Below are 26,776 nucleotides of genomic sequence, written 5' to 3' on the forward strand. Positions count from 1 at the left end.
AAAGAAATGTGATTTAAGCAATTTTGAGTGGTGCATGGTTGTTGGTGCCAGACGGGCTGGTCTGAGTATTTCACAATCTGCTCAGTTACTTGGATTTTCACGCACAACCATTTCTAGGGTTTACATAGAATGGTGTGAAAAGGGAAAAAACATCTAGTATGCGGCAGTCCTGTGGGCGAAAATGCCTTGTTGATGCTAGAGGTCAGAGGAGAATGTGCCGACTGATTCAAGCTGATAGAAGAGCAACTTTGACTTAAAAAACACTCGTTACAACCGAGGTATGCAGCAAAGCATTTGTGAAGCAACAACACGCACAACCTTGAGGTGGATGGTTTACAACAGCAGAAGACCCCACCGGGTACCACTCATCTCCACTACAAATAGGAAAAAGAGGCTAAAATTTGCACAAGCTCATCAAAATTGGACAGTTGAAGACTGGAAAAATGTTGCCTGGACTGATGAGTCTCGATTTCTGTTGAGGCAGTCAGATGGTATCCCCCAATGGTGTGGGGGATGTTTTCTTGGCACACTTTAGGCCCCTTAGTGCCAATTGGGCATTGTTTAAATGCCACGGCCTCCCTGAGCATTGTTTCTGACCATGTCCATCCTTTTATGACCACCATGTACTCATCATCTGATGGCTACTTCCAGCAGGATAATGCACCATGTCACAAAGCTCGAATCATTTCAAATTGGTTTCTTGAACATTACAATGAGTTTGCTGTACTAAAATGGCCCCCACAGTCAACAGATCTCAACCCAATAGAGCATCTTTGGGATGTGGTAGAACGGTAGCTTCGTGCCCTGGATGTGCATCCCACAAATCTCCATCAACTGCAAAATGCAATCAAAGTCTGGATTCCAGATACTGTTACACATGCATTTTCTTTTTCAGCTGTTTACTTTCTCTTAAGACCTAAATGACAGTGTTTATGATGGGAATTTTTATGCATATGTGCATATAACTGTTGTTTGTGTTTCAACATCTTAAAATCTCTTGATTTAAAACTGCGGTGCTTAAATATGTGTACAAACACTACGATCTCGTGACCACAAGGACAGCAACGTGACATGGGTGCGTAACCTTGATAGAGATGATAGTCCAACATCTCTACCGGTTTACACATTTCTAATAGTTTATCGATCGGTTTATAGCCAACCTCTATTTGTACTAACGACTTAAATGTCCTAATATAACTACAACGTAGTCCTGCCTTAACCTAACCGCTTTCATGAAACCAAAGAGTTTAAGTTTCTATTTAACCCAAAATATAACAAAATAAAATCTGGTTTGCTCCTTTTGTTTGAACTGTGACCTCTAGTTTGAATCAGGCATCTCGAGAGGAAAGCAAAGCAGCACTGTAATGAAACATCCAGAGTTGTATAAATCTCTTATCAGGCCTGAGGAGCAGTAGACCAACAGAGGTTCACCGCTACAATGAGTCACAGCAACCAGATTTTGCCGCTTCGACAGGCTCCTGGAAACCCGGCAATGCTGTCCGCCGGTGCAGGTCATCATCACTGCTTTAGAGGAAACAATGTTTGTTCTGCTGAACAAATATAGACATTTCCTATCTTTTCATGAGGAGCATACACACACAGCAGTGGGATGAGGTGGACTTTTGAAAAAAAGTAGGTATTTCTTTGTTTAAATTTTTGGAGTTCAAATTAAATTCATGTTCTAGTTTTTTATTTGTCTACATGGTTTTCAGGATGAGAATTTACTTTACACTATCAACAAGGATCTGATAATAATATATAATATATGTTTATATTACAATGCTACCAGTCAATAGAGAGCGTCTCCCCCTTAAAGTCAGCCAGAGATAAAGCTACTATAACATGTAAAGAAAAAGATTAATTAATATAAAATAAAATCCTCTAGTTGTACGATTTCACTGTCAAGACTGTATTTTGTTCATATGTGTGTGTGTCTGGGGCGCCGGCCAAAGGAGTGTGTCTGTAGGTCAGTAAACTTTTTAAGATTATGTGACTTGAGGCTGAGCTCTAATTGACTTGTTTCAGACTGTCCTTGGGGTGCAGCACTCTGCGCCCCAAACCCTCCCACTTTCGTTGTTAGCAAATCAATATTGTTTTTATGTTTTTGGCCTTATGTGATTTAACCGTTCTAAGTGAGTCTTATAAACTCTCAACAGATTTTCATTTAACTGATAGTTACAGTAGTTAATATCTCGAGATAATTACCGTTTTATTCTTACAAAACCACCATTTTACAAGGCATTCAGTTGAAGAATAAATAAAGGATTAAGGAGCTTGGACCAGATCGACCCAACTTGCAAATTCAGCAGGATTTAAGTGATCGCGGTCGAGCTTACACTTGGTGCCTTTCCAGCAATTCTTATGGCAAAATGGAGTTGACTGTAAAAAATATGGACGTAGTGTCCATGACGTCACCCATAGGTTTGTGAAGAGCATTTTTGAAGCCAACAGTTGGCAGAGTCTGACGTCGCCATCTTGGATAACCAAAAACAGGTAAAGAGGCAGGACACTGGTGACTGGTAGCTGAAACCACGCCTGCCTAGCTCGATAATAGTGACAGCAGTGGCAGTTCACCCGTCACTCAGACGGCCATGCCATTCATCAGAGAGATCAGAAGGTTGTCCCTCGCATGTAAGACATGCCTTTTAGTCCTGGCACCAAAACGTTGTGGAAAACAATAGGGCTTCACGACTTAAAACATCTCTCTAGAACAGTGGTTCTCAATCCTGGTCCTGGAGGTCCACTGCTCTGCACATTTTGTGTGTCTCCCTTGTTTAACACAGCTGATTCAAATCATCAGCTCATTAGCAGAGATCTCATTGTCTGTCAGATAAGAGAGACATTCAAAATGTGCAGAGCAGTGGACCTCCAGGACCAGGATTGAGAACCACTGCTCTAGAAGGTACAAGCGACATGAAAGTTGCAGATGCACATTCAATAGCGTGAGCTTAGTCAGAAAGAGTCTACTTCCAGATGCAAAATATGCGTTAGCCGCCTATGTTAATTGTTAACTATTTTGGACAAATTTGATGTTATTTAAAGGGACATTCCACTTTTTTTGAAAATAGGCTCATTTTCCAGCTCCCCTAGAGTTAAACATTTGATTCTTAACGTTTTGGAATCCATTCAGCTGATTTCCGGATCTGGCGCTAGCACTTTTAGCATAGCTTAGCACAAGCCATTGAATCAGATTAGACCATTAGCATCGCGCTAAAAAATAAACAAAGAGTTTGGATATTTTTCCTATTTAAAACTTGACTCTTCTGTAGTTACATTGTGTACTAAGACCGATGGAAAATTAAAAGTTGCGATTTTCTAGGCAAACTCTTGCTAATGGTCTAATCAGATTCAATGGATTGTGCTAAGCTATGCTAAAAGTGTTAGCACCAGACCCGGAGATCAGCTGAATGGATTCCAAAACGCTAAGATTCAAATGTTTAACTCTAGGGGAGCTGGAAAATGAGCATATTTAAAAAAAACTGGAATGTCCCTTTAATGTTACACTATATAAGTGGCCCTCTGTGGCACGACAGGGATCAGAGCAGCATTCAGAGTTACAAAATGTGTTACATTTTTAATACGCAACGCGGGGCTTCCATTTAAGGGAATGCCACTGCGTTTAAGGAGAACCATGCAAAACGATCTGCTGGACTGTTTTGAGGAAAAACATAATCCAAAAAGCACAGAGCAGTGCATTTTTGTAAATCCAGGCCGATGAGACCACAGATGTTGCCACACAGTGCATTGTGCTTGGGCTTGCTCTACATTGATGGAAAAAACTACTATGTGATAAGGCAACTTCACTTTGCGTGTGTGTGTGTGTGTGTGTGTCTGTGTGCGTGCGTGTGTTTGAATGATCACCTTGATAATAAACCCACAGATTCATAGTTCATGGATTCATAGTTTATTGCATGCTAAAAGTTGACTTCAACTGTAACATTTTCAACATTTTAGCTAAGCAATAATGATAAAAAAAGGATTGTCACCGAATAAATGGTTGTTTACAGTCCTGCATTACTACAGTAACAGTTTGATTTTAAGTTTGTTTGACCCAAAAAAAAATTTGCACCAGCTGCCACTAAATGCTACGTATTTTGATGTCGATTTCATTTATGCATTAGGCAGTCGCTTTTATCAAAAGAAGCAACTTAAAGTGTATTTAAGGTATACATATATTTTATAAGCATGTGTGTTCCCTTAATCAAACCCAGTACCTTTGTGCTGTGCACACGGGTGCACAAAATAGCATTTGGCGTACTCAGCACACACGGCCGCCCTCTCGGCAATGACAACATTTTCGCCAATTGCACCAACAGCGAACTTGTCAAGTATAAAAACCAGGCATCGCAGTTGCTTGCATTGAAATTTATAGCTTTTAATTTCAACATTAACACCTGGATCTACTGCCAAACTCGCCCCAAGCAACAAATTCAATCCAGCTCTCATTTCATTCTGCATGCTTTCTTGCATTCTGTTACTAGAAGTCCAGTAGACAACGCAATGCTCCTTCACATTCTGACCTGAGAAAGAAAATGATTTCTCATATAGTCCTCATATGATTTCTCATTTATAGAAGTGCAATATTTTTCTCATTATTGTCTGGGGACAAATAGCTGCTGATGTGCTGCCTACTAAAGCAATCTGCTGCCCCTCAAAAAATTGGTTGTAAAGTTCAAGAAGCTCTGAAAAATGACATCTTTGTGCACTTCTCAAAGTCCTATATTTCAACAAATATAAATGCATAGAAAGGGAAAACTTTAAAAGCAACTAAGGACACACTGGTAAAAAGTAGGAATGCTCCAATCGATCAACCGTAGAACATTATCGGTCGATCATTGCGTTACATTACTCGATCTGTACTTTTTCAGTTTAAAATTTGCTGATCTCATGTACCAATCCTATTATTTACTTTTGTCATAATAGGGCTCCTAAATGTGGGTGCAATTTGAGACCATTTTATGCAGTGCAAGCATTTTTACAACCTGTTGCTCATGTGCATCCTACAAAGTTGGATTTCTCTCTTTTCCTTCACAGAGATAACATTCAGCACGGCCTTCACATCCCCATCAAACAGCGTACCGTTGCTGCCCAATGAAACTCACGTATGTCCGAAACGGTTACTTTTCAGGAAGTGAAAAAAGCACTGTATTTCAAAAGCAGTTGAATGTAGCGTTGTCATACTTGGTATGGCATCTTTACATGTAACCATATTCTTGCCAGTGTAATGATATAATCCACATTTGACCAAAATTGAGTTTAAATGGACATACGTGCATATTTTACAGTAACGGTGGTCGATACGCGTTCTTCTGATCATTATTTAGAATGGCCAAGTCGCGTTTCATATTAACAGATGAATACGCTCAGTTTATTAAATAGCCTACGTCTTAGTTTATTAAATACGCTTAGTTTATTTAATATTAATTATACATTTATTAAATGTCTTTTGCAAACTATGAAGGGACAATGAATCAATACACTGACATGGTAATTCTAGACAGATACTTTGTTTGCACAGTCCTACCGTAATTTAGTCACTCCTAGACGTACGTCTGGCATCAGTGGAAAATGTTTACCTCTGTGAAGGAAAGTCATTGTCTCACCAGGCTATGTTTATTCGGCTATCCAATGCTGAGCTTCAATGAAACTTCACGAGACCGGCGAGATGCTTCCACAGGGCGGGAGATACGCGGCGTGATTGACAGCTTTGACATCAAATGGATATACGTGAAAATCAGATGACATGATTTCTCAACTTTTCATTGGCCATTTAGATATGTGAAGCATACGGTATACGGAAATTAACCTGGACATTCAATCCGTCGAAAAATCTCAAAATCGGCAAAATGGACATACGTGGTTTTCATCGGAGAGCGACGGTATACACCATATATATCTATCGCACACTGAGTAATGCTTAAAAAAAACTTGTGACGCTGTCCAAGTGCTGAAATGTGCCGTTTGTAAATTCTTTATCTCCAGTTTGTTACAAATAAAGTATTTTTACAGTACAAACCTTTTCTTACATACTTGTAAATCATTTTTTGATGATATTGTATAGACACTTAAAGCAACTAAAAGCCTGCTTTTTTACATATATGACTAAAAGAAAACGGGTTTTAAAGGTTTTAATAAAAAAATAACAATTTCAATACAAGTGAAAAACAACACAATTATTTAACATTAATCTTAAACTGGAGATCTTCTTCCTCCGCTTAGTTTTTTAGTTTACAAAGTCCGTCATCTAAATAGGGATTAAACATAGCGCCAGCAAAACTGGCTTTTAAAGGGAATGAGAGCTGAGACTCTCATTGGTTTATTGCACGTTACACCCAAAATAAATTAGCAAAAGTGGATTCAGACACGCCCATTTAGACGTTGCGCTGTGCACGTTAGACAATGTGCTTAGATTGTTAAAACAGGGCCCTTAATGTAAATATACATATATACTGTAAAGTAAAGATTGGGTAAACTTAGATTTGTATGTGGCTATTTTAATTTAAAATCTCCTGAAGTTGAATTTACTTTAAAAAGTGATGAACCCAAACCTTGTTTGTACAGTTTACATTTTCGGGTTAACAACTATCACTTTAAGTCCCAAATGAAACCAAGGATGAGTTCATATTCAGAATAATTTAAGGGTTCTGGACTGAGAAAACCACCCCAGGAGAGGTTGGACTCAGCTGGGTCTGCAGTTGTCCTCATAATTCTCCATATTGGTTATTAAGACCCCCAGCACCTCCATCTGATCAAGAGCTTATTACATGTCTCTAAATGAGCATCAGCTAATGATGTTAGACATGAGAATCACAAATTGGCCTGCTGGAAGTAAATAATTAATAAGTGGCTATAAGACCAATTTTTGAAACCAGTTCTGGAAAAAGGGTGACAAGTGCTGTTAGGATAGCTTCCCTTCTTAAAGCGATACTATTCACACGACAAATTTCTTACATACTTTGAAAGGAGAGTTAAGGGTTAAGCTTGTTTTACTGTATAAAATACTGTTTTGTTATTTAAAAATGAAAATGAAAAATAAATGTTAACAGTACAATAAAGTATGTTATTATATGGCGCTGTGGAATGATTAATTCTCATTGATTTTCATTATCAATCACGGTAACTTACTATTAAATATCAGGTGTGAGCTGAATGTATGCATATATTTTATGTATTAGCAGAACTCTCATCACATTTTTAGATTCACAGTCAATAGCTCTAACAACTCCAAAAGTCCAGAAACATTCACACTCACTCAAAAAACTGCAGCCCCCGTTTCCCAGCATGCCTCTGCTGACACTCCATGAATCTCTAAACATAAACACTGTCGGAAAGCGGTGCCAGAAAATGTAAACAAGCAAACAAACAAATCTCTCTTTTCCTTTTGTAGAATCAAAGTGAACTAGTCTAGCAAAAAGTTCAAAGTGAGAAAGTTCAGTGGGCATTCATTTTTAAAAGTAAAAATACAGTGAATCTTAAAGGAAAACACCACAATTTTTCAATATTTTATATATGTTCTTACCTCAACTTAGATTAATTAATACATATATTTGTTTATGAATGTGTGCACTTTTAATCTTTGTACAGCGCTTCTTGAATGTGTTAGCATTTAGCCTAGCCCCATTCATTCCTATGGCTCCAAACAAAATTTTTAATTTGTGCCACCATACTTACTCGTGTGACTACTCATGTAACAGTCTTTAAATAGGAAAAACATGGAGGTGTTTGGTGGCTTCTGGATTCATCCCTGTTTGGATCCTAATGAATGAATGTGGCTAGGCTAAATGCTAACACATTCACGAGGAGCTGTACAAAGAAGTGCATGCATTGAAAAAAGATGTATGTATTAATTCGTCTAAGTTGAGGTGAGAACATAGTAAAATATTGAAAAATGGTGGTGTTTTCCTTTAAAATACATGGTGATTCAATGCATCCTAAATAGACTACCTCTGTTCTACAAAAAATTTTTTTGCACTAATATTTTTCAAGTACATTTTACACATATGGAAATTAGGTAACTATATTATCTATACTTTTGTTACCAAAATATACTTTTAAAGCCTACTTTTTTAATGAAATCTTCCTGATTTACCCATGTAAATGATCTCTTTACTTTCTTTACATATTTATAATAACCACATTATGAAGAGCAAGTAAGAAGATACTAGTCTCAGTACAGGCATTATCACAGTTATTGCTCAGTGAGTGAATTAACACACATCATGGCTTTCATTGTGTCACAGTCTAAACACAAGCAGCACTCTTCTGAACAATGGTAACTACAAAACTCAAAGAAGAAACAGAAATTTCAAAGATAAATAAACATTAAACACTAACATGTCTTACTTTTTTAGTTTAAAACACATATAATAGTGTTTAATATCAACAACAAATTTATAGTATTTGAAAAACAGTAGGCAAAAAGTAGATTTTTAAGTGTGTATTAGATGGGCACTTTCCTATCCCGTGAGAAGTGAAAAGTTGGTTCAACTTAAAGAGCACCTATGGTCCGATTCACGTTTTTACATTTGCTTTAATGTGTAAGCGTGTATTAGTACATGTTAACAATATGCAAAAGGTACAAACCCTAATGTAAACAATGACGCAAGTTATCGTCTACAACGTAAATCTCTTTTCTTGGACTACAACAAACACACGGATTGTAGGCAACAGTTTACTTCCTGGGATTGGTGATGTAGACAAGACCGACATTATCATAATTCCTCCCGCTTCGGACTTAGTCTGTAAGTTAACTCCTGTTAGCCGAATCTTTCAAACATGGTACCTAAAGTGAAATTTTGATGGGTTAATATTGGACAGAACACATGTTGGTTGGATTAATAAATAAACCAATGCTGGGTTGTTTCAAATCATGGTTGGGTTAACAACAACCCAGCATAGGTTTATTTATAACACAACATATGTTCTGTCCAATATTTACCCAGCATTGTGTTCAGAATAATCCAGCAGAAATTAGAGTAAAGTGTAATTTTAAATGGAAAAAAAAGGCGTTCCCAATTTAAGATAAGCCAACTTTTCACTTTCTACAGTGCAGCTGACGAGCCACCTAATTCAAAAAAGTGAGTATCATAAAAATGTAGAAAAACCACCTACTGTAGGACCCATAGGAAATCAATGCACCAAAAACCAGAACACTTAAGCAACCGTATAGCAATTTCCTGGCAACCACCACAACAGTGACTTTTGCTCTGGCAACCACCAGTTAATTTGTTCAGAAAATTGTCTTATTCCAGCTTTATAATGCAGAGACAACTACAAATAAGCCATGTTTTATGATTTTCTGAGAAGTGTAAATACTTTAAAAACATTTTTAATTATAGTTTTCAAGAAACCTGTTCTAAAAGGTGAAGGTAAAATACTTTCTGGTGTGGGAGATTGATACATCGGGCCTATTGACCTAATTACACCTGTATTGTTGTCTTGAAAACTAGTTGTGTGAGTCAAACAGGAAGAATGCAGTTCAGAGAATTTCCCAGAGTTAAAGAACTTATCTGCATCAGTCTAATCTGGCTTTAATGGAGTCATAAACAAACCATAAAAGTTGAATGCGTACATGTTTTAGAGCTGGGCAAGAGCAAAGGCTGTACTTTACTGTAACTTGTGAAACACACCTTGACTTACGGTAGTTGCTCTGTGAAATCACGATACGCCGTGACACAAGGAAGGAACAAACATGCAAATATGGTGCTTAATACATATTTTCTCTGGTAGTGATGTTTTATATGTTGATTGAAAATGATTTTACTACACAGGATTAACAATGTGTAGCAACACTCTTAAATAGGGTGTGTTCATTTTTTACACATATTTTGTGTTATGCTATTTAACACATTATGGGGCGGTTTCCCATACAGGTATTAGACTAGTCCTAGACTAAAATAAATGTCCAAAAAGAGCTGTCCAAACTGAAAACAACTTGCACTGACATATCTTAAATTAAATCAGTGCCCTTAGTTTTGCTTCAAAATGCACACAAGTAATGTTTTTAGTAAGGCTTGTTTGTTAAAACTAGTTATATTTCATAGCTAAACTAAGGCCTAGTCCTGGTTTAAGATAATCCCTGCCCCGGAAACCACCCCATTGTATCAATTTGTGTTGGTTTTGTGTTAAAATAAATTAAAGTGACAACACAAATTGTGTTAAAAGTAACACAAATTGTCTTTACAATAAAAACACAGAGATGTGTCTAGTTTGGGACAACGCTTTTAGTGTGTTGTCCATAAAATAACCCAAAAACGTTTTTAGAGTTAATAACAATGAGACAGTTAAACTTTAATCAAATACTTTAGGGTGCATGTAATTACAATTACGCATTTGGCAGACGTTTTTATCCCTTTTTAATAGAAAAATGTTCTTGAGCTCCTAATATACCACTGAGCTATACATGAGCACATATACAGTATGCCTTAAAGCAACACCAAAGAGTTTTTTTTTAACCTTAAAATAACGTTTCCAAAAAAGTTTCAGTGGTTCATCCACTCAAAACAGGATGAATGGCACCTTTACATTCGCTTTGCAGCCCTCTATCGGCCAAAACCGCACTAAAGAAGTTTCCAACCGTCGGGTAGTGGTCTTGTAGTTCGAGTGACAACTACAAAAACTTGCTTTACGGCAGACCTACAATCCGATCAGAGCCAGCTATCCTGCAGTATTTACGACAGTGGTAATGAACAATAACGCTTCTAACCTGTAGGGGGAGCAAAGAGCAATAAGTCTTTAGTGTTGCTTTAATAGACCTAGCTGGATATTAAAGGGGCCATGGCATGAAAATCTGACTTTTTCCATGTTTAAGTGCTATAATTGGGTTCCCAGTGCGTCTATCAACCTAGAAAATGTGAAAAAGATCAGCGCAGTAACTTAGTTTTGGTAAATCATTCTCTACAAGCACATGAAAAAATAGGTTGTTGAAATTTGTCTCTCCTTATGATGTCATAAGGAGCTCTTATTATAATAAAACCGCCCCTTAATCTGCACTTTCCAATCACAGCACTGCCATTTAGTGCAGAGAAAATAATTCACAGTACAATTGAGTTTCAATTGCAACGAACCACTCATTTGCATTTAAAAGGACACAACCAAAACGGCACATTTTTGCACACACCTACAAAGTGTCAATTTTAACATACTATAATAAATTACTTTTTTATGGTATTTTGAGCTAAAACTTCACAGATGTGCTCTGGGGACACCAAAGATTTATTTGACATATTAAAAAAGTCTGGTGACATGGCCCCTTTAAAGACAACATATATAATTTTTTTTTTTTTTTTTACATTAGGTTTCTTTATGTAAGTGACCTTATGTAACTACTGTGTACTTACATAAGAAAAATAAAACATTTGATAGATTGTACTTATTGTGTACATATGTTGTAAGAATGTAAATATAAGAACGATTTAACAACACATAAGTACACAATAATTACAGTGTATGTTTTGTTATAAAAGTACATAGCTAGACACTGAATATAAAGTACGGCCAATTTCATTGATTTGTTTAATTTGTGAGTCCGGAGCTAATTAAAATATATAGTTAAATTTTCTTAAGTTATTTCAACTTACTTTTATTAAAACTTTAAAATTAATCTAAAAATTTTAATTGCAGCAAGAAACTTCAGTTTATAATATTTAACTTGTACAGTTAAATACTGTTTATTTAACAAAAGAAAAAAAACACTTGTTATTACTTTAAAACACTATGTTATTTGTCCTCAACCCATATAACTATGTTTACCTATTTAATAAAACCACAGATAGACTAAAATAACTCATACTATAAAATAACTTATACTAGACTAACATAACAAGCATAAACCAATTCCCTGGCTATTCACAAATCTGTATGTGATTAAGGTGACCTAACACCCCATGCATTTTTAGTTCAGGTAATTACAAGGCCAAGAAAAACAAACTTTGGTGTCATAGTAATATAATTTACAGCTAAAATAACCCAAACTTCCTCTAAAATAACATGCTTCTTGGTTCAATTTGGACTTTAAATATCCATAAGACTAGTGATGGGGACGAGACCGCCTATGCCGAGTCCGAGTCAAGACCGAGTCTTTCAAGGGTCGAGACCGAGTCGAGACAGAGTGCGTTGGTTTTCGAATACAGTCGAGTCAAGACCGAGTCTTTGAGGAAGCAAGTCTGAGTCGAGACCGAGTCCTTTAGGAGTCGAGACCGAGTCGAGACCAAGACTATAAAAACATGTGAGTTTCATATTCATGATTAAATATCAATAATCAACAGTTAGGCCTACAGACTAAGCTAGATTGGGAATTGTTTAGAGGAGAAATCTTAACGTTTTAATATGGACTATGCTTTTACTATCATTTAAAAAATCCCTACCACATGCATCATCTTCTGACTATTTTTCTAGAGATAAATAAACGGCTCTGATGGCAGTATCTTTGCATTGCACCATGTGATGTCATTTTCAAATAATGCCTGTCAACATTGCATTTTATTATTATTTTTATGTGTTTTTTTTTATATGAACATAAAAAAGTGTGTTGGTCTCGAGGACTTGGTCTGAAATGACGAGTCCTTCTCCTCCCACTGTAGTCCGGGTCTTTGAAGGAACAAGTCCAAGACAAGTCAGAGAAAGCAAAAATTGGTCTCAGACTTGAATACTATATCACTACATAAGACATTAGTTGATTCATTATCATCCGAATTTATGTGCTTTTTGTGACTGTACATGAATTCAAAGCACTTCTGTGCTCATCTACTGCAATGATAACCATGGTGACAGTGGTTAAAGTGGTCCTACAGTACAGGAATGCACCTGATCGTAACCATGGCACCAGTTTAGTTCCTTCCCGCCCGGTGCAGTCTTGCAAAAGCTCTAAGATTGTGCGTATGTGCGATTGTGTACACGTGTGTGTGTGTATTCCCGGTTGAGCAAACCTGCCCAAGGGGACACGGAGCATAGTAATTCACCATCAACATCTCTTCACAATGGCTGAGAAGACAGCTCATGCCCACTCACATCTGAATGAAGCCAGATGCACCATAAGCATATGCATAAAATAATACATTATAAATTCACCACAACAAAAAACATACGGATGAAAAGAATATACCTAGATACTAAGGGACAATATAAAATCCTCAAATCGTCTCACAAGTCAAAAAACACGCAGATAATAAAATATGATATAATTCTGCAAACGGCTCATGACTAAGTATGTGTCACATAGGAGAAAGAGTTGATAAATGATCAGATGATTTATAAAAAAATGCGGAGATCCGTGAGAATGCCACGGAAAAATGAGCACAAAATTCCGTGACTATCCCACGGAACTTTGTGAGATCATGTGGTTTATAAATACTGTAACAAAATATTTCATTAGTCAAACGGATCGTCACTAACATCTCCCCCATTTGAAAGTTGCTTTGTATAAAACTATATGCGAAGTGAATATATGTAAATATATTTTAACACATGTCAAGGATATGTGTAAGCAGAAAATGTTTATCAGACACCTGAAACCACTGAGTGACATTTATTAAGTTATTTTCATCATAAATAGTTTTGAACAACTGGAACAAACAAACACTTGAGGTAAACGAATAAGTGTTAGATTTGGCAGTGTATCGCCAAACAGACCAAAACATCGCCAACATTATGGGTATAAAACAGCTTTAGAAAGCGACTAGATATACTGTACACACACATAATTATGTATATATAAACAATTAAAGTCTTTGGTAAGTTTTGTAAACCGTTTTAGCAGCCATGCGAAAAAACGCACGGTGACAGCGCGACGAGTCGCACGGTGACAGCGCGACGAGTCGTAAATGACAACATTACCACCATTACACAAACTGTACCGTACCACTATGTAAACAATCTTGTTTTCGTTCTTTTATAGACATGATTATTTCATAACCACCGTCAAACTTAGATAGCCTAAATATAACTTATTTTTGATATATGACTTACAGTTGGCGAGAACATACGGTGATTGTTTTGGTGCGTAGCCAAGAAAGTCTGAAGGCTGAAATATGTTTTAAAAAGTAAACAAATTTGGGAATTTACATATGTATCCCATATACACACATGTTATACAGAAAAACATTTCTGACATTTGAGGAAAAGTCGTGCGTAATTGTGTCTTCTCCAAAAGCTCCATATAAACATTCAGCGCAACGTGTTTATTTAAGCGAATCGCGGGTGAAGGTGTGAGCGGTGCGTAACGGGTCGCTCACCTGCAAGAAACTGTGATCTCAACTTTTGTTGCTGGAATAGTGGCGCTGAGCGGGTCAAAATCTCCTATCGTCGCCATGTTCAGGAAGCCGCAGCTGCTCGTGCTGTTCATGAGGCTTTCGGTTGTTGAACTCCTTGAGACGGAAGTGTGTGGAGACGCGCGCGCCGCTCTACGAGGGGAAATTCATAGGAAAAGATTGTGTGCGGAGAAAAGCAGTGCTGATGTCACTCCATAACAGAGACAGCGTCCCCTTTCTGTTTGCCGAGAGAGAGAGAGAGAGAGAGAGAGAGAGAGAGAGAGAGGGCGGGGGGCTGCATGCGCGAAACCACACTTGGCAAATTCTTTGTGAATTCATGTGAGACTCAAAACAGATTTAACACTGACAGTGCCGTAACAAATACAAACAGCAACCATTTTTAAAAGCCAATCATAATAATAACAACAATAATAATAATAGTCACAATTTAAATTAAATTTTAACTACTTTAAACTTACATAAGAAACAATGGTGTACAGTTGCATTTAAAGGTGCAGTGTGTAATTTTTAGAAGGATCTCTTGACAGAAATGCAAAATAATATACAAAACTGTATTATCAGTGGTGTACAAAGACCTTTCATAATGAACCGTTATGTTTTTATTACCATAGAATGAGACGGTTTTATCTACATACACGAGGGTCCCCTTACATGGAAGTCGCCATTTTGTCCCGCCATGTTTCTACAGAAGCTCATAATGGACAAACTTTTTTATTAAATTGTCTCCAGTGATGAAATGTTTGTCCTGTGTTGGCTACCGTAGCTTCTCTATGCGTTTCAAAAGCAAGGGGTGAGCAGTGGATTTAGCTGTTGGTTGGAATTTGCAACCTCACCACTAGATTCGGCTAAAATTTACACACTGCACCTTTAAAGTATCTGCATGTCATTACACTTTTAATAGCAAACCTTACTCTAATTCTACACTGAACAAACACATATGTGCACAATAAGTACAATGTATTTAATGTTTTTTTTTCTTAAGTTCACAGTATAAAGTGCGCGCGTGTACATTATATAATTATGTCTCATTTATAAAGTGTGCGTACACACAAAAAAATTCTCGAAACGTGCGTACGCCAGTTCTCACGCAAAGGTTGTGATCTATAAAAAAAATAACTTGATGGGAAAATGAGCTTGCAGGGTGGGATCTGAGGATAATTCATGTACGCACACTTGCAGGCGATCTGTGATTTATAAAGGGAACATTTTTTGGTTTATAAGTATTAATATTTTTGCTGTATGCCATTTTTGGCTTTTGTGCGTACGTAGACTTTTAATAAGCATCTGACGGACAGTTTTATAAATGAGACCCCTGGCCTGTAATTCCGACTAAACAACATAACAACGAACATGACAACTTTCAAGATGTTTGGCAAGTCATGATGTGTCAATTTGTTTTTGATAGAGCTAGATCTGTTTACATTGATGCTGAGGAGAAAGTATTAAAGATTTACGCATGCTAATACATCCAAGTTGCAATGCAGTAAGCAAGTGATGCTGCTGCAGTTTTAGGCACCGTATCCCATAAGCAAGCAGATCTAGACAGGTGGAGTTGGGGGTGGAGGCGGGTGATTATAAAAGCTCTGACAGCATGCTGTGAGATAAATTAAATGAGAAAATTAAAGAAACATGCATTGTCGTTGGCTATTGAAAAGCCAATCAGTTTGAATCACGCTGATGTGTGTGCTGACTGCCTAGTGGATCTCAAGACTAGGATTTGATTTACTAATCTAGGTCATTTGTACAGTAGCCAACATGTATGTTAAACTGCACACATGCATTGTTCAACCCTAACTGCTTACATTTTTTAGCATTTGATCCACAAGATCAATTCATTACACTGCATTTTCTCAGACGAGGCATGTTCAGTACATTGTCTTTACAGATGCTTTGAATATTTGAACACATGAGTTGGTCTGGATGAATTTCCACACTGTCTCTAGTCAAGATAATATAAAATGACTTGTAAATTTTTTTAAGCAAATAATTTGTAACAGTGCATTACAGGTCTTAACATCAGTAATAACTGACTTCTTGTTATTAATTTTACCTTATAAGCATTACAATGACAAACCATAAAAGGGTCAAGCACAAACAAATCAATACATCAATAAATTCGGAAATGTTTTTAGATGGAAGGCTCAACAGACATTCAATCTGCATATATTGAACTTACGGGATAATAAGTCCAATTCTCTTCAGGATTACAGGAATCAACGAATCATAATGATATTATTAATAGTCTGCAATAAGAGCTCTCATAGTCATATGGAAGGGCAAGCTGTATACCTCGTGTATATAAATGGCTTTTTATATGACTAATAAGACATTCAAGTAGTATTAAGATTCTGAAAGTAGAAATCTGTAGAAAGATGTTTTTTGTGGACTGTCTTAAAAGTAGGGCTGTCAAAAGATTAATCGCGATATATATATATAATAATATATAAATATATATAAATATATAAATAAAATATTTATATAATAATATAAATATTTTATATTTAAATATAAAAAAAATGTCTTAAATATATACATGATTGGGTGTGTTTTTATATATAAATAATAATAATGCACAGTACACACACATATGTTATGTAAACACAAACTTTTATTTTGGATGCGATTAATCGCGATTAATCTTTTGACAGCCCTACTTAAAAGAGATATGATTGGGATTTCTCACCATACAGTATAATGAACATATTTAATGTTTTTTATCGATAAATCATTCATACACTCAAAAATGGCAGGGTTATTTTTTTTTACCCATAATGGGTAAATATTGGACCGAAAACACAGCTGGGTTAAAATGTACCCAATGCTAGGCTGTTTTATACCTAGCCCCTAAGGTGACATTGGAGTAAAAAAATCAAAAGTTTACATTTTTTAAGTTTAGTTTCACGTGCTCACGTGAAACTATCGCGTGCGCACATGAAAACTAAACGCGGTAGTTTCACGTGCACACGCGAAAGTTATTTGAGCATGTTATCGTTTCACGTGCGCACGTGAAACTAAACTTTATTTAATTTTTGCGCCATAGTCCAATATTTATCTATTATGGGTCAAAAATAACCCAGACATTTTTAGAGTGTAGAGAAATCTGATTTGTGGTGCATGCTGGATCTAAATTTGTTAACCGTTGAAAACTGTGATGATGTATTCTCTATACAGCCACGGCTGTAGCACAGCATCAAGTGCATTATTGCTTGTACAAAACAGTTACCAGGTAATAAAAGACGCAAATGTTAATCCCATCATTCTGTTGGAAGATATAATGCCTGACATGTAAACTGTAGCAAAATGTTGCTATGCAACAAAAATATCTGATGCTATGGGTGCTCTGCAAAAATACAAATAATAGCTCGGTGAAAAGGTCATAGCTGTGCTCTATTGTGAATAAATCACGGGTATCATCAAAACAGTATTCTGAATCTGATCTGTTTTTTAGTTTACCAATGCTCAGATGATAAAGGCCACAAGTTTTTGTCATTACAGCTATGTATGTTTTGTGTTGTATTGACCATTCAAAATCCAGGACAGCAATTATCTAAAATACACAACAAACGGGAAACGCCACCGCAATAAAGAGTCCAAATCATGCAATCAGTAAGTTTGATGATCATCTCATCTCAATAAGATGAATCATATGGCTGCAATATTTTATAGATTCTTTAATTTTTGTATAATGTATAATGTATGCACACTTGCAGGAATTTGCGAGTCTTTCCTTGTAGTGCTCCTCGGCTCCCAGCAGCTGTCTTCATTTTGCAAGGTGCTCGTCTAAATATAGAAGAGGGATTCACCCAGCTGTAAGGAATCTCTCTGCATCGACCAGCTCAACCACGAACACCCTCACGTCATCGTACCATAGTCATACCATCATACCATGCTTCAATGTCTTTACTGCCCCACTTATTCAAATGCTTTTACTTTTATAACAGAGAGATATGCTAATACATTTAAGTTACTATGTTGTTGATGCATGTGTAGGGTTCCTGTAGCTCAGGTGGTTGAGGATGTGTCATGGGTCTGAAAATATATTTTAAATGCATCGTAAGTCTATCAAATGCATAAATGTGATGTAAATAGGAATGCCAATGTGAAAACATTTGCATATATTTAAAATTGTTCATGCTTTTGATGAGAGTGTGTTCAACAAATTAAAGTTTTTTTTCTTCCTGGAGAGACAAGCTTGTTGATTTAAAGGCTATTACTGATGAGCAATCTGCTCTTTAAGACATCGTGTTGCATGAAAAGAGAGATAATGCAGAAGACCTGTTAAATGAAAAGGTCTAATTTTCCTCATTATTTAGAGTTTTCCAGGTCTGTTAAAATGAAGTCACAAGTCATGAGAGGCTGTTCATTACAGTGATTTCGAATTATATTAATAATAAACTTCACTATAGTATTATTCAATATTTGTACAAAGTAGTTACTTAATACAGTAATACTACATATATGCTATAATCCGTTAATGTTATTATAAATACCATCAAAGAGAAAATAAAATGTGTTTTAAATTGTGTTTTTCATGTTGGCTGTAAGCACCAAATACTGTATGTTATAGAAAGATACAAATGCTCGGATAAATCTGACACACATAACCGTTTCATTGGTTTCATTATAGTGCCTATTCATATCAGACTATAATAAGAATACATATGTGATGGATCTTTATTATTTATTTTTCAAATTAGACCCACATCAACATCTAATTTGTCATTAAGCATCTGTACATTTAATTATATGCTTATGCTTTAACCCTTTTAGCGAGTTAATTTCATACATATTTATACTGACATTAATAAGCGACAAACCATTAAACTAAAATGACATTGGGTTTACATTTTTTGAGACTCGTTTAATCTAGTAACCACTGTTTATTAGTGAAGTGCGGATTTATTATATAAAAATACACTCTGTCAGTTTATTTTAATTCAATCATTTCTTTCAATATGTGAAAGCTAACTAAAAAAAGAAAAAAAAAAGAAAACTAATGGTTAATGAAAATGCATTCATGGTGTGCATGTTACTGATTGGGACACGTTATGGGTAGTAAAATTATTGCTTAAACACAAAATTGTAATATATTATTTTTTAAGTATAAATTATGTAATCAGTATACGAATTTGAGTGAAATGTTGATTTGAATATTTGATTTAGTATTTGGCAATCTGATGTGTTATCCTAGAATATTAAAAAATACAATAATCATAGATCATATTTAGATTTTTACACCATGCAATTTAAAAAATTCTTTCAATTTCTAAATAATAAATAAATAAATAAATATAAAGATGAATTACTTGCTAAACATTATTTCTTGTATATATTAGGCATGGGCCGGTATAAGATTTTGGCGGTATGATAACCTTTAGCAAAAAATACCACGGTTTCACGGTGTTACGGTGTTGCGGTATTGCAATTGCAACACTAAAATGTGTTATTTTCAAATGCTAGGTAAAAATGAAGCCTTTAAATTATAATATGATTTAAAAAATAAATAATATTTTCGTAATGTATATTAAATGTAAACATCAAATCTATTACATGACTTAATGATTTAATGAATTTTGTATAAACACAGCTCATACCTTGGAGACGGAATCACAGAACATTTTAGTGGTTTTGAAACCTTGACTCTTTTAAACGTCGGTATACACTGAAACCGGTAACCGGCCCATGCTTAATAAATAAATAAATAAATATATATATATAAATATATAATAAATATATATAGCATTTCTTTATATATATATATATATATATATATATATATATATATATATATATATATATATATATATATATATATATATATATATATATACAGTATACTGTATGAAAAGGTACAGTATACTGTATGAAAAGTGCTATTGCCTGTTCACTGTCTATTTAATTTTGTTTGCACTGCCCCCTATTGATGCTAAGCTAACAATGTTCTGGGGTCAGTGCATTACATAACATTTTTAAAAATTCAGTTGGACAGAAACAAGGACACCTATAATGATTTTGACAGATGTAGTTTATTTTACACTGCATCTGACATTGATAACAACTACAGTACATCAAAATTATTATTGTACAGCAAAGGTCTGAACCGAAAAGATGTACATTTGAGGCTTTATAAAAAAGTAAAACACAAAGTGGACAGAGTCGCTGGTGCAAATTTCTTCGCACCATTCCAGTGCAGAAAAGACTACGGTATAGTTGCATCATTTCAATGTAAAGATTCACACAAAACAGTAACTTTGAAAATAAGTGACATCAACATTATTGAATAACTTAGAATCAGTTCTGACATTCACAAACACGTGTGCTTTTCAAATGCACTGCTCGTATGGCAGTCTATGATGCCCAAAGCCCAGCTTTAGGACTGTGCCACTTAAACAACACACACACACATTGACCTACAAAATCTCAGATTATGGTCAGCAACACCTAAAGCCTAAATATGATTTTAAACACATCCCGTACTTTAGGAAATATACAGCAGTTATAACAGCAAGCTATCTGGAGCTGATACAAGCTTCCAAACAGGAATGAGAAGAGGAAGCCAAAAACCTTGCGAATTTCTAGTTCTTCAAAGTCACTGAAGGCCATCCTCTAAAGATCCTTTGACCTGCCAGATCTTCACTGTCCGGTCACTAAAAAAAACAAAACAATTCACATTTAATTTCCTTATTAGTTTCACTGTTCCCTAGCAATCGTACCATCACATAACAATCAGATTTTAACTTCATACAGTTTCTTTTTAGTGTATGTTCTTGTTTATCACTCACTCTGAGGCGGTGAAGAGGTGACTGCTGTTGGTGCAGATGTCGTTGATGGCGCTGTCATGAGCCTTTATTTCTCCCAGAGCTCTGAGATTGTCCGAGTGCCAGAACTTGAGCAGTCCAGCCCTGCAACTGCTCATAACAGCGCTGGAGTTCGGCACTACGGCCAGACTGCTGACCAGATCAAAATGAGCCCGCTCTGCCTGCTGCATGATGGAGAAAACACAAACAAATTAACTACTTGTAGCAGGACAGTATAGTTAATTTGATTTAGCATACTGGGCGGTACTACAGTATAGTATGTGATTGCTAAGGTGTTGTGAGTAGGATTTTTAGTGTGCTTACTGGAACAGTTAAAAAATACTTATCCGACCTCAAATTTATGATGGTCTATTCAGTGGATATGCTAACTAATTTTGAGATTTCCTTTAACATGTACAAACATGTGTGCAAACAAGAGGTCTTCACGGGTCCACTTAGATCCGAAAATATGGGTTAGAGTCTGAAAGTTTCACGTGTGCCCCCGACACGGGCTGAGTATAATAATAGTGGCATCGGGTGTTAGGTATTTTAAAGGATTAGAGTTATCATCCAAAATATTGATGTCTTTCTTTGTTCAGTCAAGAAGAAATTATGTTTTTTGAGGAAAACATTCCAGGATTTTTCTTATTCTAATGGACTTTAATGGACCCCAACACCCAACAGTTTTAATGCAGTTTAAAATTGCAGCTTCAAAGGACTCTAAACGATCTCAAAATGAGGCATAATAGTCTCATCTAGTGAAATGATTGTCATTTTTGGGGAAAAAAATAAAAAATATGCACTTTCAAACCACAACTTCTCGTCTTCCTCCGGTCCTGTGATGCGCCAGAGCGACCTCACGTAATACGTCATCACGTCAAGAGGACACGGATGACGTATGTGAAACTACGCTCCAGTGTTTACAAGTGTGGAGAAAGAGGACCGTTTCGACGTTGTTGTATGTGGAATGATAATAATTAATGTCTTTGTGTCAGTTTATTGTTTAAAATAATCTGCAAATGTGCGTTTCATATATAGCCTTTTTCACACAGAAATTCCGTAAAATACACGGGATATGCATCCTGGATTTTTCCGGAATAGTTAGTCCCGGAAAGACACGTGACCTATTGAAAGTCCCGCCCTCTCTTCTACGCAGCGTCTGAAGTTTGCATATTATATATTATTTCTCCCTCCAAGAACCACTCGCGTGCACTTTTTTATGATAAGATTATAAAGGAGCGCGTGACGCGCCGTTCTAATGCTGGTGAATGATCTCAGCTTCAGAGTGGATATTTGACGAGCTCCCTGATCTCTGCTTTGATTCAGTTTTCAGACATTTCTCATCGTGATTGTTTATATGCATTTAAAACCTGCATTTTGAGGAGCTGAACGATATATCTTGTTAGGATGACACGCGGGTATTTTCGTTTATTATAGCTCAAATGAGCACGTGACGCGATATTCTTTTATGCTGCTGAATGATCTCCGTTTCAACGCAGTAAGTAATGAGCTAACTTACCTGATATCTGCTTCAGTCCAGTTTGCTGACATTTCTCGTTGTGAATGTTGTAAATCCCTCATTTAAAAAAGTTGAACCAACTTCATGTTGCCATGACACGCGCGTCCTCACTACGGCACGTGCGTCATTGTTTATGCGTCTCATTTATCATTTCCTGATTACTGCGTCAATCTAGTTTGCAACATTTCTCGTGGGGAATGTTTATATGCATGCATCTTATCTCGTTGTAAGGAGCTGAACCATAACTTGTGTTGTGATGATGACGCGCGCGTCCTCACTTCGACACGCCCATTTACGGCATTCTTGCGGCTTCTTGTTCACACAGAGGGTTACCCGCGTATCTTACTAGGTCCTCTTTCCGGCAACGATCCCAGAAGAGTAACGGAACGAGTTTTTGTTCACACAGACGCTTGTCTGGCAATTTTACGGGTATTTTCTGGGACCAGAGGTCTGTGTGAATGGGGTTTATGTAACACGTGATCTTTCGACGTCATTACGCAATTACGTGAGGTCGCGTTGGGGCATCACAGGACTGGAGGAAGAAGAGAAGTTGTGGTTTAAAAGTGCATATTTTTATTTTTCTTGCCAAAAATGACAATCGTTTCGCTAGATAAGACCCTTAAGGGGGTCGCACACCGGACGCGCAGCTCAGCGCCGCGTCGCGTCTAGGACAACTCGGAGGTATCGTACACCGGAAGTGCACATTAAATGGCGCAAGCTTAGTCAAATAACGTCTATTTCAAAATGCAAAATATATGTTAGCAGCCAATGTTAATCGTTAATGATTTGGAACAAATATGATGTTATTTAATGTTAAACTATGTGAAGGGGCGCTCTGTGGCGCGACAGGGATTTGAGCAACTTCCTGAGTCGTAGCTGGGCGCCGGTGTGCGTATACTCACAGAAAACAATGTGTTCAATTTTTTTTAGAACGGTGCGGGACTGAGCTGCGTGTTCAGTGTGCGCCCCCCTTTATGCATCATTTGGGATTGTTTAGAGTCTTTTGAAACTGCAATTTTAAACTGCATTAAAACTGTTAAGTGTTGGGGTCCATTAAAGTCCATTAAAATGAGAAAAATCCTGGATTGTTTTCCTCAAAAAACATAATTTTTTTTCTCGACTGAACAAAGAAATTCATCAACATTATGGATGACATGGTGGTGAGTAAATTATCTGGATTTTTTTAAGAAAATTGACTAATCCTTAAAAATAAATGTGTTTTGCCCAACGGACCCAAGACAACCCAAACTATCTATTTCGACAAAACACGTGATGCACATGGTTTACATGACGCAACAAACACATATTTTAAAAACACGAGCAACACACATGACACTCCGAACACATATTTTGAATTTGCGCCCCTCACGAGAGCAATCACGAGCCGCCAGTGAACAGCTTTCAGGTTGGAAACATACATACACCGTATAAAAATGCTGCACAGGTAGGCACCACACTAGGGTTTGAAACGGAGCCATTGTGTTTTGCATCAGTCAGCATTTTTTCCCTTTCTCCCTTTAATTCTTACCTCTTGCAGCTGTTTGCTGGCCAAATCCCATTTCTTAATGCAGCAGTCTCTGGCAGCAGTATACAGAGAATCTCTCTGTATAGCCAAAGCCTCCAGACCGTCCTGATGGGCTGAATCAAAGTGGTGTGTGGCACCGATGCTCCCCTGAGCACCTTCCACCACGTCAAACACCTACAACACAAAGTAAAGGGCTTAGAGAAGCATCCCAAGTCCAAATGGAAAATCCCAAACTGTGTTTAATGATCCTGGTTCTACTCGAGAGCCGTATAAATGGTTACTTTAAATTATTATTTATGCTCCTGCAACCACAAATTAGCCACAACAGCTTGTATAGTTGTGCATGAGGTGTGAAAGGTGAACGTTATCGTACGGAAATCAGCACACTCAAAGCGATACTCCAGTCAAGCAATCCAAGACACATGCCCATCATCTTTCACACATTTGGAGTTATTTTAGTAAATGTCCTTGCTCATAATGGGAGAAAACAGGGATCAGGGAAGAACGACTGACATTGAAGCCCAAAAAAGTGCATTCATCCTTAACAGAAGTAATCCACATGGCTCCAATGGGTTAATAAAGGTCTTTTGCCTCTGTGAAGGATGAATGCACTTTATTTGGGTTTCAAGTTAGAAGTTGTTTCCTGATCCCTGTTTTCTCCCATTAAAAGCTTGGAAAAGCAAGGATATTTACTAAAATAACTCCAAATGTTTTCGTCTGAAAGATGATGGAGATATGTATCTCGGATTGCTTGAGGGTGAGTAAATCATGGGGTAATTTTGATGTTTGGCTGGAGTATCCCTTTAAGACACAAAAGGCATTTGTGTTTGTTCACAAATAGTGCGTGTGAATGTATGAACATACCTTCACCGCATGATCTTTTGAGCCTGTGATGACCATATCCTGACCCTTTCCAAATTGGTCTACTGTAAGGCACATTACTGGTCCGAGATGTCCAGTTAGTTTCCCCGTGGATACAAACCTGATGACAATAAAATAACATGAAGATGTATAAATAACATTTCTACTAAAATGCACAAAAACTATGCTACATTCAGAAATATGTCATGTTATACAACAGTTCTTTCTGGTTCTCGAATCTGATTGGCTAAGAGCTATGCGATATTGTGCTGATAACGGCACTGTAACCGCTTCACCTTTCGTATCATTCCGCCACCTAATGAATGGAGGTCCTAAGCAGGCTCATCTCTGAATGGAAAAACACAGACGCCCTGATCCATTACACATATGCGCAAGGTAAACAGTAGGTGGCAGTAATACTCCCAAGGAGTGAGCAGCCATTAAACGAAATGAAGAAGAAGAAGAAGCAGACGCCCTGTTTTGAATCACTCTCCGTGTGTTTCATTATTTTACTAGCTCATAAATCAGTCTGTGAATCCCCAACCGGAAGTTATTATTCCGTCAAAGATCAGCGCTCTTGGATGTTACGTGAAAGTTAATGGGAGAAATGTCTTGTCACATCGTGTGGACGATTAACACTTGGAAAGAGGAATATAAACACTCGTTTTTTTCAGGACCTATTATCTCTTATCAGAACGCGAAAACACCGTGGAACTGCAGGTAAGCACCGCAGCTTTTAATTGTGGACATTGATCATTTACTTTATCGTGACTATTAAAACATGTTATGAGATATCGCCACTGGTATATTTATAAGCAGCATGCAAAAACATCTCTCTGACACTCAAAAAAACGTTTTATATAGTACTGACAAGAACAACGTTTAATAATAATAATCGAGTGCTCATATCGCGTTAAGAATAAATGAGAAAGCAATAGTAACGTTATACAAGTATAGTTTTATTAACTTTTACCTCGCGCCAAAACAATAACAACACAAAAGACACTAAATATGAATAAAAAACAAGTAATAGTTTGATCATGACACCAAATACTGCTGATTTGATCTCATTTTGACGATCATAAACAAACAAGGCCAACATGAGAGCCAGGGAATCCCTTTCAGAAATGTAGCCCAGAGAGGGCGGTGGTCAGCGGGGTGAGTGAACACTGACGTCCGCTCATGCTTTGGTTCTCATTCGTACCGAATCTCACTAAGCAAGCGTTCAAACAGGCGCTATCTGGCCTAATCACAGCCGTGATGATATAGAGCTATATCACACTCCTACTCGAGCGATATTGCTTAAATATACTGCATTACAGAATCTGGGTGTGCATTGCAATCTTAGTTTTGCCACAGGAGGCGCTAACGCAGCACATTTATGTTAGCCTATCTACTGTCAGTTTTCTCTCTGAAGTTGACTATTTGGTAAACCAAAAATTGAAAGAGAACTACTTGTTAGTAAGTTAACTTAAACGGTACTGACTTTTTAATAATAAACTACCCGAATAGTAAAACATTTACAATTCAGTTTGATTACATTTTATTAATATGTGCTTTCACAATGTGTTGCAAAGTAGCTTTAAAATCAGACAGAAAACATGAAAAATATGCAAGAATTGCTTACGTTGGCATTGCAGTATGCATTGCACTGACCAAAAATGTATGCAAATGTATGCACAATATTCAAAGATTGTTTTCATTATATAGACTGTTTCATTGGACGCATGTGATTACGCGTCTGAGCGGAACTTTACTTCCGGTCTCTGTTTGTTTGATGGTGTGACTAGTTGCTAAACATATTAAA

At 36.7% G+C, this 26,776-nt stretch overlaps 2 protein-coding genes across 4 annotated transcripts in view; both read right to left on the reverse strand.

The window, feature by feature from the left end:
- LOC129431750 (copine-8) overlaps nucleotides 1–14,501 on the reverse strand; it is a 150,029-nt gene extending 135,528 nt beyond the window's left edge. The window contains exon 1 of the mRNA XM_055189769.2: nucleotides 14,232–14,501. Within this exon, the coding sequence (XP_055045744.1) occupies nucleotides 14,232–14,341 (110 nt within the window). The 5' untranslated portion in view covers nucleotides 14,342–14,501. The remainder of the gene's footprint in view (nucleotides 1–14,231) is intronic.
- A 5,773-nt stretch (nucleotides 14,502–20,274) lies between these two features.
- LOC129432613 (kinesin-like protein KIF21A) overlaps nucleotides 20,275–26,776 on the reverse strand; it is a 67,985-nt gene continuing 61,483 nt past the window's right edge. For all 3 annotated transcript variants that reach the window (XM_055191120.2, XM_055191119.2, XM_055191118.2), the window contains 4 exons: nucleotides 24,973–25,090; nucleotides 24,112–24,282; nucleotides 21,050–21,249; nucleotides 20,275–20,914 (listed from right to left, as the gene is read on the reverse strand). In XM_055191120.2, coding sequence (XP_055047095.2) covers nucleotides 20,857–20,914; nucleotides 21,050–21,249; nucleotides 24,112–24,282; nucleotides 24,973–25,090 — 547 coding nt within the window. In that variant the 3' untranslated portion in view covers nucleotides 20,275–20,856. The remainder of the gene's footprint in view (nucleotides 20,915–21,049; nucleotides 21,250–24,111; nucleotides 24,283–24,972; nucleotides 25,091–26,776) is intronic.

The sequence above is a fragment of the Misgurnus anguillicaudatus genome, chromosome 1 (genome assembly GCF_027580225.2).
Source record: "Misgurnus anguillicaudatus chromosome 1, ASM2758022v2, whole genome shotgun sequence".
NCBI classification, from domain to species: Eukaryota; Metazoa; Chordata; class Actinopteri; order Cypriniformes; family Cobitidae; genus Misgurnus; species Misgurnus anguillicaudatus.